General features: G+C 42.3%; 1 protein-coding gene across 1 annotated transcript in view; it reads left to right on the forward strand.

Moving 5' to 3' along the window:
- zdhhc5a (zDHHC palmitoyltransferase 5a) overlaps positions 1–16,649 on the forward strand; it is a 35,308-nt gene that overhangs the window by 15,213 nt on the left and 3,446 nt on the right. Inside the window, exons 3-11 of the mRNA XM_084746928.1 lie at positions 1,872–1,993; positions 3,443–3,600; positions 5,716–5,888; positions 6,772–6,874; positions 8,110–8,201; positions 8,507–8,633; positions 10,090–10,198; positions 10,301–10,410; positions 14,274–15,394. Coding sequence (XP_084603054.1) covers positions 1,872–1,993; positions 3,443–3,600; positions 5,716–5,888; positions 6,772–6,874; positions 8,110–8,201; positions 8,507–8,633; positions 10,090–10,198; positions 10,301–10,410; positions 14,274–15,394 — 2,115 coding nt within the window. The remainder of the gene's footprint in view (positions 1–1,871; positions 1,994–3,442; positions 3,601–5,715; positions 5,889–6,771; positions 6,875–8,109; positions 8,202–8,506; positions 8,634–10,089; positions 10,199–10,300; positions 10,411–14,273; positions 15,395–16,649) is intronic.

A 16,649-nucleotide genomic window follows, 5' to 3' on the forward strand; every position in this document is an offset into this window, starting at 1 on the left:
TTTGTGTGTATCTGTGCGCGCATATGTGAGAAAATCTAATCTGTGTGTGTGTGTGTGTGTGTGTGTGTGGTCAATGTGGTGGGCAGTCAGCTCTGTGCTTCAGATTAGTGAGGAGAAAATAGGCCAACATCTGTCACTCTGACAAAAGCCCATCATCCAGTCTCTCACTGTTTCTTTCTTGGTGAGTCTGTTAGTGTTTGTATTCCTGCAGCCACTCTCACATCCCCTCTTATTTTCTTCTACTGTAGTGTTCTGAACAATGAGGGAAGAACACAATAATAACAAAGTAATCTCACTGGAGGCCATCAAGCCAATAGTATGATTGTAATTAATTTAATATCTTGACTTGTTATTTAAAAAACAACAGGAAAGGGGGAGTAAGTGGGGCGTTGTTGCGTGCAGCAAAGGGCAGCATGCAGGAATCGAACCTACGGCTGCTGCAGAGCCTCGGTACTTGGAGCATATGCTCTGCTAACTGAGCTACCTGCCTTGCTATTTTTATTTGCATAAAAATAGTTGGCATGAATGCAAACCTTATTATAATCAAATACAAAAGAAGCTCAGGGGCTGGAAGCAGGAGTAAACTGCAAGCATAGTCAGCAGTGTCCATCAGCCTGACAAAAGAGCTTATTGCCACATTGTGTAGGTGTGTAGAAATGCAAAACTCTGGAAAAGTTTATTGTTGGGGCTATGTGATGGAGGTTGCCAGGCTGGAGCACCATCCTGGTAGTTTTAGTGACTATCTTGCTAGCTGCTTGCTGCAATAGAGACTGGGGACAGTTTGCCAGGTTTCATTGTCAAAACTGGGTGGAAACAATTGCAGAGTTTGAAAAAAAAACTTTGCTGGACTAATCCAAAGTCTTTACAGTAGCCCTTCATACATATTGTGGCAGTGACCTGCAGGTGACAAAGTGTAGTTTTTGGGTGCATCCTGGAAAAAAAATGTAGCAGCTGTTCTCATTGCTGTTCAAGCTATTATTTTGCATTTAGAAATCCACAGATGATCAGCAGGTAGTGAGATCACTGATTATTAGGTATTGCGAAATAGATCTGTTTTTTAGATAACAAGGTCATGCTAAAACTGCAAGCGTCACCATATCTGAAACCAAGTCATAAAGGACAGCTCCGTCAGTATTTAATTTTCTAATTACTATCAACAAATCCAATGAAGCGACTAATGGATGTATCCTACTAACAAGTATCTGTGTGTTCTTGTGCCATAGAAATCCAGGAACTTCTGAAAACACATCAGTGTACCACTTTGACTGAATCCCTCATACATCATCCTGCTGCCCCAAATACTCACTAGTTTTAAGACATTTTATGCAGTTGTATATTTGTGAGCCATTTTCATAAATATGCATCGTCAGTGGGAACCAGTGGGCCACAGTCAGGGTGTTGGTTTTGGTCTTTTCAAGGGATTTGCTAGCAATAAGGAAAACAGAGAAAACGACCAGCCTTAGCCTTTAAAGGGCTTGACCAATGATTCAGCTGGCTTTGAATCATCCTACACTTTCGTAGGTTTGAGCCTACAGATATGTTGTCGTGATAACAGCTCTGTAGAACTCTAAATCCAGGCTCATGTGAAATCATCTAAATTCAACCCAGCTCCCAGTTATCCATGTATAGAGAACAATCCTGTGCACCTGTGTGTTCTGGATGCAACAGATAAAATAAATGCCAGCCTAAAATAAGTATCACCAAACAAACATATTTCTTAGAATATCAGTGTTGTTTTATTGAGAATGATGATTCACTGTCTGTAAAAGAACCAACAAGTGGCCCTCCACAACCTGGCTTTGATTACAACTGAACCATAAACTGTTCCTCTGAGTGTCACTTCCTGTCTTCTCTGTTCGTCATCGTTTCAGGTGCCCGTGGCTGTCAGAGCGTTTCTCAGTAGCTGTGCCCATCTACAATGGAGTCATCTTCCTGTTTGTTTTGGCTAACTTCTGTATGGCCACATTCATGGACCCCGGCATCTTCCCGAGAGGTGAGTGCATGTCTGGGTCAATGAACGTTATGTGTGCGTGATGCAGGTCATGTGTCATCAAAAGGCCGCTACATATTGTCTGCAGGATGTTTATATCACTGTTGTTGCAAAATGTCAAGTTTGCCTTTTGGCTTCATTTTCAAAGTGAATCAATTTCTTGCTTATACACACACAAAGCTGACTCTCTGTTACACCCTCAGAAGTTGTATTTCCATTTTAATAGCATCAAAAAGATGGAAAAACTTCTCTGCTTGTGTCAAATAGGCAGATTCTCGGAGGATCAGTAAGGGAGTAAGAGCAGGAGTTGAGGCAGAAGTTAAAGGGATAGTTCAGATTTATTTGAAGTGTGGTTGTATGTAGTACTTCTCCACAGTCGGTGTATTACCTACAGTAGATGGCGGTTGACGTGCACCCAGTTTGCCAGCAGGAGTACCTGTGTAAGAAGCTAAGCAGCATATTGATATGGACACGGTCAGCAGCAAAATGGCTTTTAGACACCTAGGAAAATCAGTATCTATTAAAGTGTAGGCTATATTTAGAATATTTTCACCACTATACCTTACTTGTCATACAGACTTTTCCGACTGCAAACTGCTGTTTCATAAGCCGAATATCACTTTTTCCAAAGCAGCCACACAGTGATTTGATCTCACAAAACATAAGAGTTGCTGGTCTACAGCTTCCTGCGCTGGCACTCCTGCTGCTTCTCTAAACGTGTTGACTGCCATCTACTGTAGGTAATACACTGACTATGGGGAGTTTTCACGGTGTGTCATCAGCCATGTTGTTGACCACTGACAACTCAAATGAACTTGACACTGCGGTCGTGCCACTTCACGCCCCCCTCTCTTGTGGCTCATGAGTAACATCTGAAGGCAGCATTCTTGCACAAAATGGTAAATTTAGGTCAACCAAATACAAGCTTGTAAGAATAATAAACTAGTTTCTCTAGTTTACTTCTTTAATAATTTGGTTGAAGAGGAATGTTTTAATTTTCATGTCTCTGACAGAGTGGCATTTTATTTTAAAAGTTGTAGTAGTAGATTATCAGAAAGATCTCTTCCTCCGGCCTCCATCTGGTGACACGCATCTGTTTGGAGGTATGTTCAGGCCTTCGGACTTACCCAGGGTGTGGCAGCTGCCTGTACCTGTCGCAGACGTCTTCACCCACCGGATTGGACAAGTTGACGTGGTGGAGTGATTTTATTGGGGATAGAAATGTCAGCAGAAGTAGCTGCATGCTGACTGACCAAAAAAACACCCCAAAAATGACTACTTGACTTGACGGATCTCAAGTCAACTGATGCGTCTCCAACTGATGATTCAAATCTTAACAAGCATGGCTTTGCAAACTTGTGGTCGTTCTGATTTCAGGGCTGAAATGTCCTTTGTGGTTGGTTTCAGGGTTATCTCTGATTGTGTATGTGTTCTTTGTTACCGTCTCTGCAGCCGAGGAGGACGAGGACAAAGAGGACGATTTTCGTGCTCCCCTCTACAAGACAGTGGAGATCAGAGGGATCCAGGTCAGGATGAAGTGGTGTTCAACCTGCCGCTTCTACAGGCCGCCACGGTGCTCGCACTGCTCCGTCTGTGACAACTGTGTCGAGGTGTGCTCACACTCACCTGTTCACTGTTTGCATTGAATAACTAGGACTGTATTCATGTTCAGTCTCTCACACTCTCTAGGTTTCAAAGTAGCTAATACACACTTGCACATGCACACTTTGACAATATGCTGTGTTTGACAAACCTGCATCAACAATATGCCTCCTGAAACACAGTTTTCCTTTAATGGCTTCAGGGGAGACGAGTGTCAGTGTTGGTCTGAAGTTGGGTAGCCAACTAATCATTATTTTCATTGTTGATTCATCAGTCAGTTATTTTCTCAATTCATCGATTAATAGTTGTTAGGTCTGTACAATGTCAGAAAATGTTGAAAAATGTTGGTCAGTGTTTCTCCAAAGTCCAAGATGATGTCCTTAATATTTAGTTTTTCCCACAACTTAACAATCTTCACATTTAAGAAGCTGGAATCAGAGAATTTTGACTTTTTTCTCATAAAATTACTCACACCAATCAATTGATTATCAAAGTAATTAGCAAATAATTTAATTATTGATTAATAATCGACAAATCGTTGCAGCTCTGTGGCCCTTTCTTCATCCTTTCATCAAAAATCAATGACCCAACAAAACAGTGAGGCTCAGATGCAACCAGCAGCAGCACTTAGATGCATTCAGCACCTGCAGAATGTTTGTCTAATAGACTTTGTTTTCTCAGACTCACTTGAAGGCCTGTGACAGCAGGCAGATTCAGAGTCCATAGGGTTAATGTCAATTAATGATCCTAATGTATCAGGTTATATATAGCTGATAGCAGTCCATTAAAAACTCTTACAGTCTTTCAGATCCATAAAGCCCTTTTGTTTGTGGTGGATGAGTCCATGAAGGCACCAGGAACTAAAAGAAAAAGAAGACGAAAAGAGCACTTGTGTCTTTCTTCATTCTACATATCTTTTCATTTCAGCATCCAGTCAAAATCAGCTGTCAAACATCAAAGAGGACTTGACTGGCTTTAGTAATCCATCACAGCGAACATGATGTCTGCTCATGTTGTTATCGAATTTGCTTAAAGGTTGCAGGATAATGTGGACGAAAGTGCAGTTTGACACAACACAGATTTTCCAAAAATAGAAGTTTATGTGATGACTCACGACTTAAGCCTGAACTACAGATTTAAGCATGTGGTGAACCGAACCTCATGATACCTTGTATGAATTATGTGCCTCTGACCACTCCTTTCAAAGTGAGAGATAGTGATAAGCTGCAGTTGTCTTCTGTTTTTTTTTTTTTTTTTTTTTTTTTTTTTTTTTTTTTTACAGATTTTTGAGGAATGAATGATGTTGGAACACCATCTTAAATCACACCTTCACTGAGTTACTGTGATCAAAACTATGACTTTTACTTCAGAGGGCTTCAAGGACAATCGAAGAAGTGGCCTCAGATAGCAATAACAAACTAAGTTAGCTAAGCATTAGCTAAAATGTTCAAGGACAAGTTGTACCGTGTTTAAACCCCAAAAAACTAAACTAAACCAGACAGAATCCAGCACTGCAGCGTAAACACCAGTCATCTCAGTCATATGAACGGGGGTAGAGTGTTTTTTATGTTGCACGTGTGGCAGAAAATTTAAGTCAGTTTTTGGAAAAACGCAGCCTGATGTCATGCTGTGGTAGCCAATCATGACCCACACTCTCACTTTCAGTCTGAAATATCTCTGAAAACGGGTGCTCCCTAGGTGGAATTCATGATGATACTCTACAGTTGTGTCCTTGGTTGATTTCATGTACCCAGCTTCAATGTTTGGGACTGGCTGCAGTTTACTGGGAAGCTGTAGAATGACATAAAACCCTCAAAAAAAAAAAAAAATCTCAATCAATCTCAAAAATGATGACGTCCTGAGCTGACCATCGTAGAACAGCACTTTCACTGATAAAAGTAACAAATGATGGTGGTGAACGATCATCAACGGGAGCTTGTTCACGTTAATTCTGAGAAAATCCCCAGCTGCAACAGAATCAATGAAGTAGTGCTACTGTACATGATCCACAACGGGGAAATTCACACGTTACAGCAGCTCAAAAAGTACAGGTAGAAAAGATCAAGTAAAAAAAAAAATCCAAACTGTTTTCTCACCACAGTGTCTTTTTGTTCTTTTTGTAGGACTTTGACCACCACTGTCCATGGGTGAACAACTGCATCGGCAGGAGGAACTACCGCTACTTCTTCCTCTTCCTCCTGTCTCTGACGGCTCACATCATGGCCGTGTTTGGCTTCGGCCTGCTCTTCATCCTCTACCATCGCCAGAGCATCGACCGCCTGCACGCCATCGTCACGTATCCTTTAAGGACCTCTCCCACTTGTTTTGTCCTATCTGTTGTAAATTGCCAGCAATAGTTCAGCTCCAGTGTTGCCCACTGCTGCAGTGAATGAAGTTCTTCCTCAGCTTCCACAAATTGTTATAGCTGTGTCAGATGTCCTGAGGATTAATTTCTCGTGGTGTGGGAGGATTTCACTAAGTATTCTGAGACAAGTAGCCTTTTACTGGTGTAAGGAATGGAGAACAAACTTAACATTTTAACATATTATTAGTCCAGTTTCTGGCAGTGCATTGTTGTCTCCTGATGGTCCAGATGTTTGAGAGATTTCTGTGCTAAATAGGTTGAAACTTTATGAAGAATACTGTTTAGTATGGAAGCCCAATTCTGCCAACCTGAAAAAGAAAAGATCCTGTAAGTCACAAACTTGCTTTGTATCTCAAATGAGAAACTTTCTCAGAATACATTCTTTATTATTTTGAGATTTTATATAATTTTTTTGAGAAAGTTTCTCATTATTTAGAGAAACTGAGTCATTATTTTGAAGAAGTCTCTCATTATGCAATGACTTACAGAATGGTTTTTTTTTCACCGCATTTGGTGGAAATGGGCTTCTGTGGGCATCAAGGTATTGACATTATTGGAAAAGATGGCAATATGAGGCTTTCATGATGGGTCCAGAGCAACAGGTTTCCTTGATGAATTCAATTTCTTAGGCTCTTAGGTCTAACACCACCATCAGGCCAGGTGCTCCATTTATACACAAGAAAGATCCAAATCTAAGGGGCACATTGCCACAAAATCTATTAAAGTCTTCTCTGTAGTCCTTCATCTGTTGAAGGTGATCTGTCCTGGTCTTGTCTGGTCTCTTAAGATAGTCCTTGACGCCCTGTGCTCTCAGGCTGGCAGTAATGTGCGTTGCAGGCCTGTTCTTCATCCCTGTTGCTGGCCTCACTGGTTTCCACATAGTGCTTGTGGCCAGAGGAAGGACTACCAATGAACAGGTAGGAAACTGAAGTGTTTCAATACATGTGCACCACCGACAGATCTTTTATTGTTTTTAACTTTTTGTTTTTTATTAATTTTTGTGATGCGCAAGAACAGGCACAGGCATAAGACAAAATACAGTCCAGTTTCATAGATGTACAGCTGTTAAAAGCATTTAGGGTTGCTCAACCAATCAAGTATATATGTCAGTTTTTATCTTCTCAAGACACATTTCTTTGTATGAATATCTGTCCGTGTGCTAATAATGATGGTTTAAAAAAGGTGATGGAATCCAGTTAAGGGTCAGTACACACGGATGTCCAGGGAGAGGACACATAAAGATCAAGCCTGTCCATCCGTTTCCATCCAGCTCACATGTTTTGGACTTCATTCCAAACTTAGAGGGAGGGGATCAATGTACTTTAAACAACAGATGTTCACACATCCATCTTGACACATATTTCCCACAGTTCAATACTCACATTTATACTGTTACACAGATGGAAATGACAAAAAAAGTTTGAGGGTATGCACGGATAGGAAATGGATACTCTGAAGTTCTTGATAGTCTTCTGCTGTAGTAAAATGTCATAACCACTTCATCCAGTAATTTGCAAATTTACCCACACAAGGTTTCAAGAAGTAAGTTAGTCTTTTCATGTGGTAAATTTCTTTTACAACTCTCCACTCTAATTTTGTTAGGAGTTCTTTTATCATCCATTTCCTAGTTATGGCTTTTATACTGGCTGCAAGCAGTATTTGGAGAAGATATTTGTCATGAGAATTGAGTTTGGTTGAAATATTACTTACATATATAGTACTAAAATCTTGATTAATCTCCAGGCCACTAATTGCTTTTATTTCCACTACTACTCCCGGACAATAGGGCTGAATTACAGTACAATCCCAAAAAATGTGAAAATGATCAGCTGAGGAGTTCTCCTCCAACGATGACCACATCCTCGTTGGACACTTTGTAACTGTTTTATCTTTGTGGTGATAATATTTTTCCATATAAATTCTCTCTACTGGACAGAGCTAGAAGTACTTACATGCATTTTACAAATGTTCGGCCAATGTTTGCTGATCTGCGAGAGTTACACTGGCTTCTTGAACTTGTATCAGTCAATAAATCTATTAATCAAATTCAGTTCACTTTCCTGAGTGACTGCATAACAGATCTTTTGAGTGAATGTATCTTCGTGCCTATTTTTCTGTGTAACTCTGTCTCCCTCCCTGTCTCTTCCTCCAGGTAACAGGGAAGTTCAGAGGAGGTGTTAACCCATTCACCAATGGCTGTTGGAAGAATGTCTCTCATGTCCTCTGCAGCTCACAGGCACCCAGGTGCATTTTTAAACTTTTTCTTCTAATCTTATGTGGGCTGTTCATAAGCATTATATAACACCAGTAATACTTCACATTCCTCACAGCACCAAACATATCTCTAATTTCCTCAGGATGCACAAAACATACAAAGACAATCATTTTAAGAGACGAACTGAGAAAGCTGAGGGGATTTAAGTTTTGACTGATGATAAGATGATGCTGTTTCAGTGCTCATAGCTTCAAAAACAAGCCTGTAAGAACAACGCACCTCTGTAGTGGTTGGTCTTTCTGATGTGGATTTACTGTCTCTGTGCTCCCTGCAGGTATCTGGGCAGAAAGAAGTGTGTGCAGAGTGTGTGTGTGCAGCCTCCTTTTCTGCGGCCACAGCTGACTGAGGCCCAGCTGGCTGCAAAGATCCTGGACAACGGCATACAGGGAGACCTGCACCGGGTAAGAGCAGCAAGATGCATGTCTATAGGGACAAACTTTACTAAAATGCCATCAATACTGCGTGCTATCATCATTCTGTTTGATTTATACATTAGTTAAAAACAAGGCTTGCTTTTGCCTGTTGATAAAGCCGTGTTACGTAAGGCTGCTGTGCCTCTCTTTCAAATCTGCACCTGGAAAGTTTGCATATAGGCAGCTCCAGATGTCAACAAAAGGTTTAACGCTGTTTGAAATTCAGGCAACAGAAATCCTGTAAGGTCGCATCAGTAAACACAACAGGACCACATCTATCAGCCCAGACTGGCTGTGATGCTTCATAACAACGGATACAAACACACAGTTCATTCATTGTTTCATGATGTCAGGAGGAGGCAACATTTTCTACATCAGTCAGGCCCAACAAGGTGATGACATTTGTTGTGTTCATTTTTGTGGAACGTTAGTGCTTGGTGGAGGTTGTTGTGGGCTTCTCATAGCCTGAAGTCAACTCTGCTTTGGCAGAATAAAGTCCCACAGGCAGTAATGTATCTGCCAGGAAATGGATTGTTGAGGTGGATGTTGATTCTGTTTGGTCTGGGCTCATAACACTGGATTTGAAATTGATTCTTTTTTGTTAACTAAAAGATTTATAGGCATTGTTCTCATTTGGCATTTTCATTCATTTATTGTTTTTATATATTTTTGGGGAGTTTATGCCTTTAATTGTTAGGTCAGCTGAGGTGAGGACAGGATGAGGGAGACAGAGTTGGGGGGTGCTGACATGCATCAAATGACCACAGGTGGGAGTCAAACCCACAGCTACTGCAGAGGACTCACAGCCTCAGTATGTGGGGTGATCGCTCTCCCAACTGAGCTACCAGGGCACCCGCCATTTTTATCAGTTTACTTATTTGTAGAAATATTGCATCAGCTGGATTTTTGGGGCCAATTCTGATATTATGGAGTGAAAAATTCTGATATTGATATGCCTTCTTTATTGATAAAGTAAAAATAAACTTTAATTAAGACAAAAGATTAAATATACTTAAAATAGCAGAAAGTAGTGTTATGAATAGATATTCATTTGGGTTGAGATGTGGTGACTATGATGGACATAACATATGATTCCCATCATTTTCATTACTGCTCCAGTGATTAATCGATTATTAATTGACTATGAAATTAATCACCAACTAATTTGATAATTGTTTTGAGTCATGTCATTAAGAAAAAACGCCCAAATTTCTGATTTCAGTTTCTCAAATATGAATATTTATATTTATTCTATGACAGTAAACTGAATATCTTTGGGTTGTGGACAAAACAAGACATTTGAGGACCAATATACAATATATTACTTATGTATAAAGTAATAACAAGAGCAGTTTTACTACGTGACTATGTTTCAGTCCACGGGTGTGATTCTTTGACTTCTTGTCTCTCATTTTTCTCTGTCTTACCTCTCTCTTCTTTCCAGTCCAAGTCCAGTCTGGAGATGATGGAGAGCCAGTCATGTGACGCTGAGCCTCCTCCTCCTCCTAAACCAGAGCTCCGCTACCCTGGAATCAGCAGAGGAAACACAGAGGGTAATGTTGTCTAACTTTCACCAAACATCTGCACATCAGCTTATAATGACTGATCTGATTCTGTGCTGATTTTTCCACCTTTTTCTCCCGACCCTCCTGCAGAGTGCAGTCTACTGAACAAAGCCCCTCCCACCCCCACCATGTACAAATACAGACCCACCTACAGCCCCGGCAAGAACCACACAGCGCTCACACACGCTTACGCCAACCAGGTAATGCACACACAAACACACTGGAGTGACAGCCAGGTGATAAACAAGGACAATAACACACAAGGAAACGAACTGTACACTCATCTTTTTGTTTTTGTTCTTCCTTTTGATTTCCTGTCGGCCATCTTGGTTTGGTTTCTCAGTGGCTTTCTGTTGATCAGTATCAGTAAGTGATTGTTCTGAAAGCATTATTTCCTTCTTATCTTCCCCTCTAACTTTATTTCCTGTTCCTTTCTGTTTGCTCTGGACATGGGTCAAATACTGTTTGAATACATTTAAAATGACTGGGTTCATCTGTCTTGAATGAATTAAACAGGAGAACAGGGCTGATAAAGAGAATGTCATTTGTTTTGTTTCAATCAAATGATTGTTCTGAACTACATCTGGCACAGATAAGTTGGTTCTACTCAGTATTTGCATCCATGTTTGGTCCGTATTCTCCCTCCTGTCCATCCAGCCCTCTGTATTTCTGTTGTTTTGATTCTCCTTCATTTCTCTTTAATAGTTTCCTTTTGCTTTTTTCAATTTTGCCTACATTTTGCTCCTTTGTTCTCTAATTTTGATCTTTCATGCTGGTCACATATGGGGAAAACAGCTGTTGATACTACAAAGTAAACTGTTAGCACACAGAGGAATCAAATGGGACCATCAACTTGGGGGAGTGTGTGTGTGTCAAGTTTTAAAGGGACAGTTCACCCCAAAATCCAAAATACATATTTCCCTTGGTCTGTAGAGCTATATATTAATCTGTTTTAAGAGATGTCTGCCTTCTCTACGATATTATTCCACTAAATAGCACTTGGCTTGTGGTGCTCAGAACATAAAGGAAAAAAATACATTTGAAGTGTCTCTTTCCAATAATCACGAGCTGGTTATTCAAGATAATCCACAGACCTTGATGTGAGCTACTTTCTTCCTGCAGTAGAATCTACCTGAACTACTTCCTTACTGCTAGAGAGAAAGTAGTTCCTATATGAACCTGCTCACATCAAGGTCTGTGGATCATCTTGAGTAATAAGGCCATGATTTCTGGAAAGAGATGGTGGTTTTGAGCTTTTCAAATGTATTTTTTGGTGCTTTGAGCACCACAGTGTGAGTGTCATTTAGTTGAATTATTCTTCTTATTCTGAAGTCAGACATCTCTACAGCTGATATCTCCAAAACTCTGCAACTCATAGCAAAAAAAAAAAAAAAAAATCCAGATGGACAAATAACGTTGCAGGCCAGGGGAATAATATGTATTTTTGATTTTGGGGTGAACTGTCTGTTCAATCTTTAACAAATCTTTTGTGTCATTGCTTCCTATGAAAGTCCTACCAAAATTTATTCTGTTAACTATTTCTGTGAAATTCAAGTTTGGACAATTGCTTTCTTTTTATTTCATGTGGGAAATTCATTTTAATGAATCGACTGCTTGACTTTGCAGTCAACTGCAAACCCTTTTTATTTTCTGAATTTGATGTGCAATTTGTCAGCACTAATATGACTGACAATGCATACAAACATTATTCATATGCTATTGCCTTATGTGTTCTGTTACTTTTTTAGTGACTTTTAAACCCTCACAACACCATTATTTAAAAAGATGTTGGCATGGCAATTTGAATATATTGATTGGAGAGATGAAGATTCAGCACATTTACCTATTTTATCATGAAGATGAGCTTTCCATCACTAAACCTTCATCATGCTTTCTTTCATGTGTGGAAATTCTGTTTTCACATCCCAGAGAGGCCTTAAAAAGTGGGCAGGGCTAAACATGACTCACGTAAGCTGATACAGGAGTGTAGCACTGAAGGTAAAAAGGGGACAAATCATTGAACTGTCATACTGTACAGCCAAACCTAATATGGCTGACAGCCTCAATTTCAAACCTCTAGCAGCTGATAAACAGCAGCAGGTGGTAGAGATGCAGTGACAAACTGTAACTAAATCTTTTACTCTCACATCTACAGTATATCTTACAGTATAAAGCATTTTGTCCTCGGTAAACATATTTCTCGTGGAGTATAATGGCTGAGTTCAATCTCTGTTGTTTACAATAATATTGGTACTAAATGTTACGGGTTGGGTTTTGGTTGCACCCAACATAGAAAGCTCCACAGATGAAACATGTCTACAGTAATGGCCCAATAATCTTTAAATTCATCGGCTATCATCTGACAATGATTTAGCCTCTGGGGACAATGATCAGTGTTTCAGGGCTTCGGGTGTAGCCTGCAGATGTATGGATAATGGATACCCAGGCCAAGATTTTCTCTTTCATGCACCAGCCGTTGTTTACAGTCCAATTATGTACTCCAGATGCAAAAATGGAGCTGAGAGACAACTGGGGCTTTTCCATTGTCACATTGTTTTGGTCACACCAAGACTAACCATGCCGTGCTGATTTGCATTTCCATCACAACTTTTAACATGCTGAGCTGTGCTGAGTCATGTCTGAGATAAACCTTCTCTGGAGTGGGGCCAAAGTGAGCCCAGCCCTCTTCCAAGCAGTCTGTGGTGATGTTTCGCTGACTGTGGCTGACCCGTAACGACCCACCCCCCCCCAACCCACGAACAAGCGAGTGGTGCAGTACTCAACTAATGTCTTAGCAGGAGAGCAGAGAGAAAGACATTTCTAGTTCAGCTGTCAGTTCTTTAGAGGCTAATCTCTGTGGTCTGAAGTTCAGTTTCTCTCCTGCGTTGCTGTTTGTACTCTTATATCTGCCTGTTTACTGTATAATGTTCACTTTGAGACGCATAGGAGTCATGTCAAGTTACTGCCGAAGAGAACCCAACGTTTCCTGATTTTGCTGCTTCAAATAAAAGCCTCTAAATAACAAAATAAAGAGGGATCTCTATAGTGAAAAATTTAATGGAAACTGTTTATCCACTGTTCTATAGCTGCTCGACTTAAGCTAAGTTCGTCTTCAGTTAAAAGACACAGCTTCAAGCAGGTAGCCCTGTTGTAAAGGAGATGCAAATCCCTGCTCTGCTGGGCTGACGTATGGAGTCAAACAAAGTCAATCATGCCAACTCAGCACATGTATGGAAATAGGGTAAACATCTACCACCAGAGAAAGTCAAGACCGAGAAAATTTTAAGGGGTTAAGTCAAAACCAAGACCTAAGGTAGAGCGAGATCGAGTCAAAATCTATTGCTGTCACATCTTGAGCTCCCTCACCCAAGTGAGATGGTAGTAATCCCCACAGCTGTGGTCTTGACTGGTCTTGAAATAAAATCCAGGGTCCTGGACTGAGACAGAGACAAGAACCAACTGAAAATAAGGACGATGTCAAGATGAGGCTGGACTCAAGAACAAGACTAGACTGGTCTTAAGTACTACAACACTAGCTGATGGGTTCAGAGATTGCATTATGGCGCGTCCTGTTTACCTGCATGTAACTAAAGCTTTTCTCAAACACGACTGGCCAGTCCTACCTAGACACAAACTAAACACAAATGAGAATGCTTCCAATACCAAAATCTTCAGTCTCCTGATAGCATTGATGAAGGTCCAGTGACAGAAAGTTTGGCCTTGGACTTCTCCATGTTTGATGCTTCCTTCATGTTACCATTGTGAGATTCCCCAAGTCAACACACTGAATGTGTAAAATATTGGACTTCATGAAGCTCACGACCTGCAGCTTCAGTCCTGACCTGACAGTCTAGTTCCTGTGTGGCAGAGAAGTGTTGCTAACATCAGCAGCTGAGGTGTTGTGTGAGGAGTTTGAATGCAGCAGAGATTCACGGTTCAACTCCCACGGAGCTCTCTGCTCTTATTTGCTCAGCTTCTCGTTTCTTTTCCCTCCTTTTGCCCCCCCCCACTCCTTTACCTTCCCTCCTCTTTCTCCTCCTTTTCCTCCTCCTGCCTCCTCCAGTTAAGTCGAGGGGAGAGTGTTGGCAGTGCCAGGGACTCCTCCTCCTCCACCTCCTCCCTCCTCCAGGCCAGCCAGCAGCCTGGTTTCCGCTCCCAGCCCAGCCTGGACCGGAGGGACACTTCGTCAGACAGAGTGGGAGGGGGAGGAGGCGGGGAGAGGAGGGAGGGAGGACGAGAGGCGGGAGGAGGGGGCATCCCTGGCTACTCCCTTGGTGGACGCTCATATCCCTCCTTCTCTGACCCCACCGTCCTATCGGGAGTGGCGTCGCGATCTTCCAGCTCCACGCACACGTCAGCAGGTGCCGCCCATGTCTCAGAGGCAACCACCACCTCAGCCAGCTTCAAGAGCTTAGCCAATCAGACACCCCCGCCTCACCACCCGTCCCGCAACGGGAGCCTGTCATATGACAGCTTGCTGGCAGGTGGTGAGGATTTCGACAAAGGGGTGGCGGCAGGTCCAGCAGCCCCTGAGGTTTCCTCTGGGAGACCCTGCACGCCGGCAGCCGGCGGCTTCAGCTCGCCTTTCCTTTCATCACAACAGAGAGCTGCTGAGCTGCACTCCCAGTCCTCGCAGTCGCCCCACCACCACCATCGCTCCTCCCAACACCACCACCACCCCTTCCTCCATCGCTCCTCCTCCTCCACATCCTCCTCCCCGCCGCCTCCTCCAGAGAGGGAGCGTCTGCTGGGCGAGCCTCACCCTCCGCCTGCCAATCAGGCCTCTGCTCCGCCCTCCTCATCCGCCCCGGCTCCCCCACACCATCACCACCACCACCACCACCACCACCACCACTCCCACCATCACCATCACTCCTCTTCCTCTTCCTCCACCTCCCGCCCTCCTCGCTTCGCTGTCCCTCACGCACCGCCCCACCATGCTTACCCCTACCGCACCCGCTCCACCGACACCCCACTGGGCTCCTCCTCCACCTCCACGACCCACCCGCCCCGCTCCCCGCACCCTCCACCTCTGGGCAAATCGCTGTCTTACTCGAGTGCCGCCGCTGCTGAAATGCAGTACCGGCTGGTCCGAAAGGCCTCGGCGTCAGCCGGAGCAAATGCGGCGGGGGTAGGAGGAGGAGGAGGTGGAGGGATGGGAGGAGGAGGAATACAAGCGCCGAAGTGAGTATGAGTTTCGCCTTTTGTCAGGACAATTGGTTTGCTGCTAACCCTGAAAAAACCACCTGCCCGCCTGAAAACCTGACTACCTGATTGACTGCTCCTCCTGCTCCTCCTCCTCTTCCCCTCTCTCCTCCTCCTCCTCCTGCCAGATTTCCTGTGAGTTCTTCCTTCTTCTCCCTTTGCTCATCTTCCATTTGTCACTGTTTTGTGTCTGCTGTTGTTGTGCTCTGCCAGTTTGTTCTTGTCTGCATTATTTTTATTATTACCACCGTCTGATTGGTCATTTGTACAAGCCCTCTGTATCCATATCAACTGTGTGCTCATAGAAAAGCTAGAATGTAAAAATACTTTTAAATGGAGCCATGCGGATTCTTTTCACTGTAACTGTTCAAAAAGATACAGCAGTGTAACAGAAACAACACAATAGTGTGTAACGAACACACTCAGCAGGCAGTTTTAGAATATAAGTAACAGTTCATGAATTAAGACGTACAATAACAGTAGAACTGATGACATGTTTATTTTCTCAGACATATGTAATAAGGGTGCTCCAGTCAGGATGTTTGGGGCCAACCGCTGATAACTGGAAGCAGTACGGACAATACTGATGAATACTGATTTGAAGTCTTCTATTTGTCATGTAGCACAGGGGTTTTCAACCTGTGAGACAGTGAGCCTCCCTTCAGCCAAAGCTTGGAAGAAGGCGTCTTGCCCCATAGTTTATGTGCTCAGTTATGCCTAATTCCTGCATAGATCGGCATGACGTATCACTGTACATATTGCCAAAGCAAAGCATTTCTGTAAATGCTAAACTTGTAAAAACATGTTAACAAATGATATATTACAAAATAAATACTACAACAAAGGAGCTTATAAGAGAAAAGAATACTACAAAACAAATATCATTAAATACATCCATATCCATGAGTGTGATGAAGGCGTAGCATACTCACTGTCCCTCTATGGCAGGCAGCAACATAGTGCTGCTAACTCACAGCTCTTTGAGTCCTCCAGTAGTTTTTTTTTTCTTTTTTTATAAATTAAGAAAACCTTCAATTAAATTTTTTTGAAAACATGCTTCACTAATATCTTTATGGTGAGAAAGTGCATATAGATGTCGATGTGATCACAGTTATCTTATTTGTTCCCACAGACACTCAACATTTTAGCCAAGATAGCCTTATACTGCTGTTTGACATATCTTCAAACTTCAGACACAGGGTCCACAGGACAGCGGGTTTCGTACATTGCACAT

Source organism: Lutjanus erythropterus, chromosome 3, assembly GCF_056507025.1.
Source record: "Lutjanus erythropterus isolate fLutEry1 chromosome 3, fLutEry1.hap2, whole genome shotgun sequence".
Classification (NCBI taxonomy): domain Eukaryota; kingdom Metazoa; phylum Chordata; class Actinopteri; order Lutjaniformes; family Lutjanidae; genus Lutjanus; species Lutjanus erythropterus.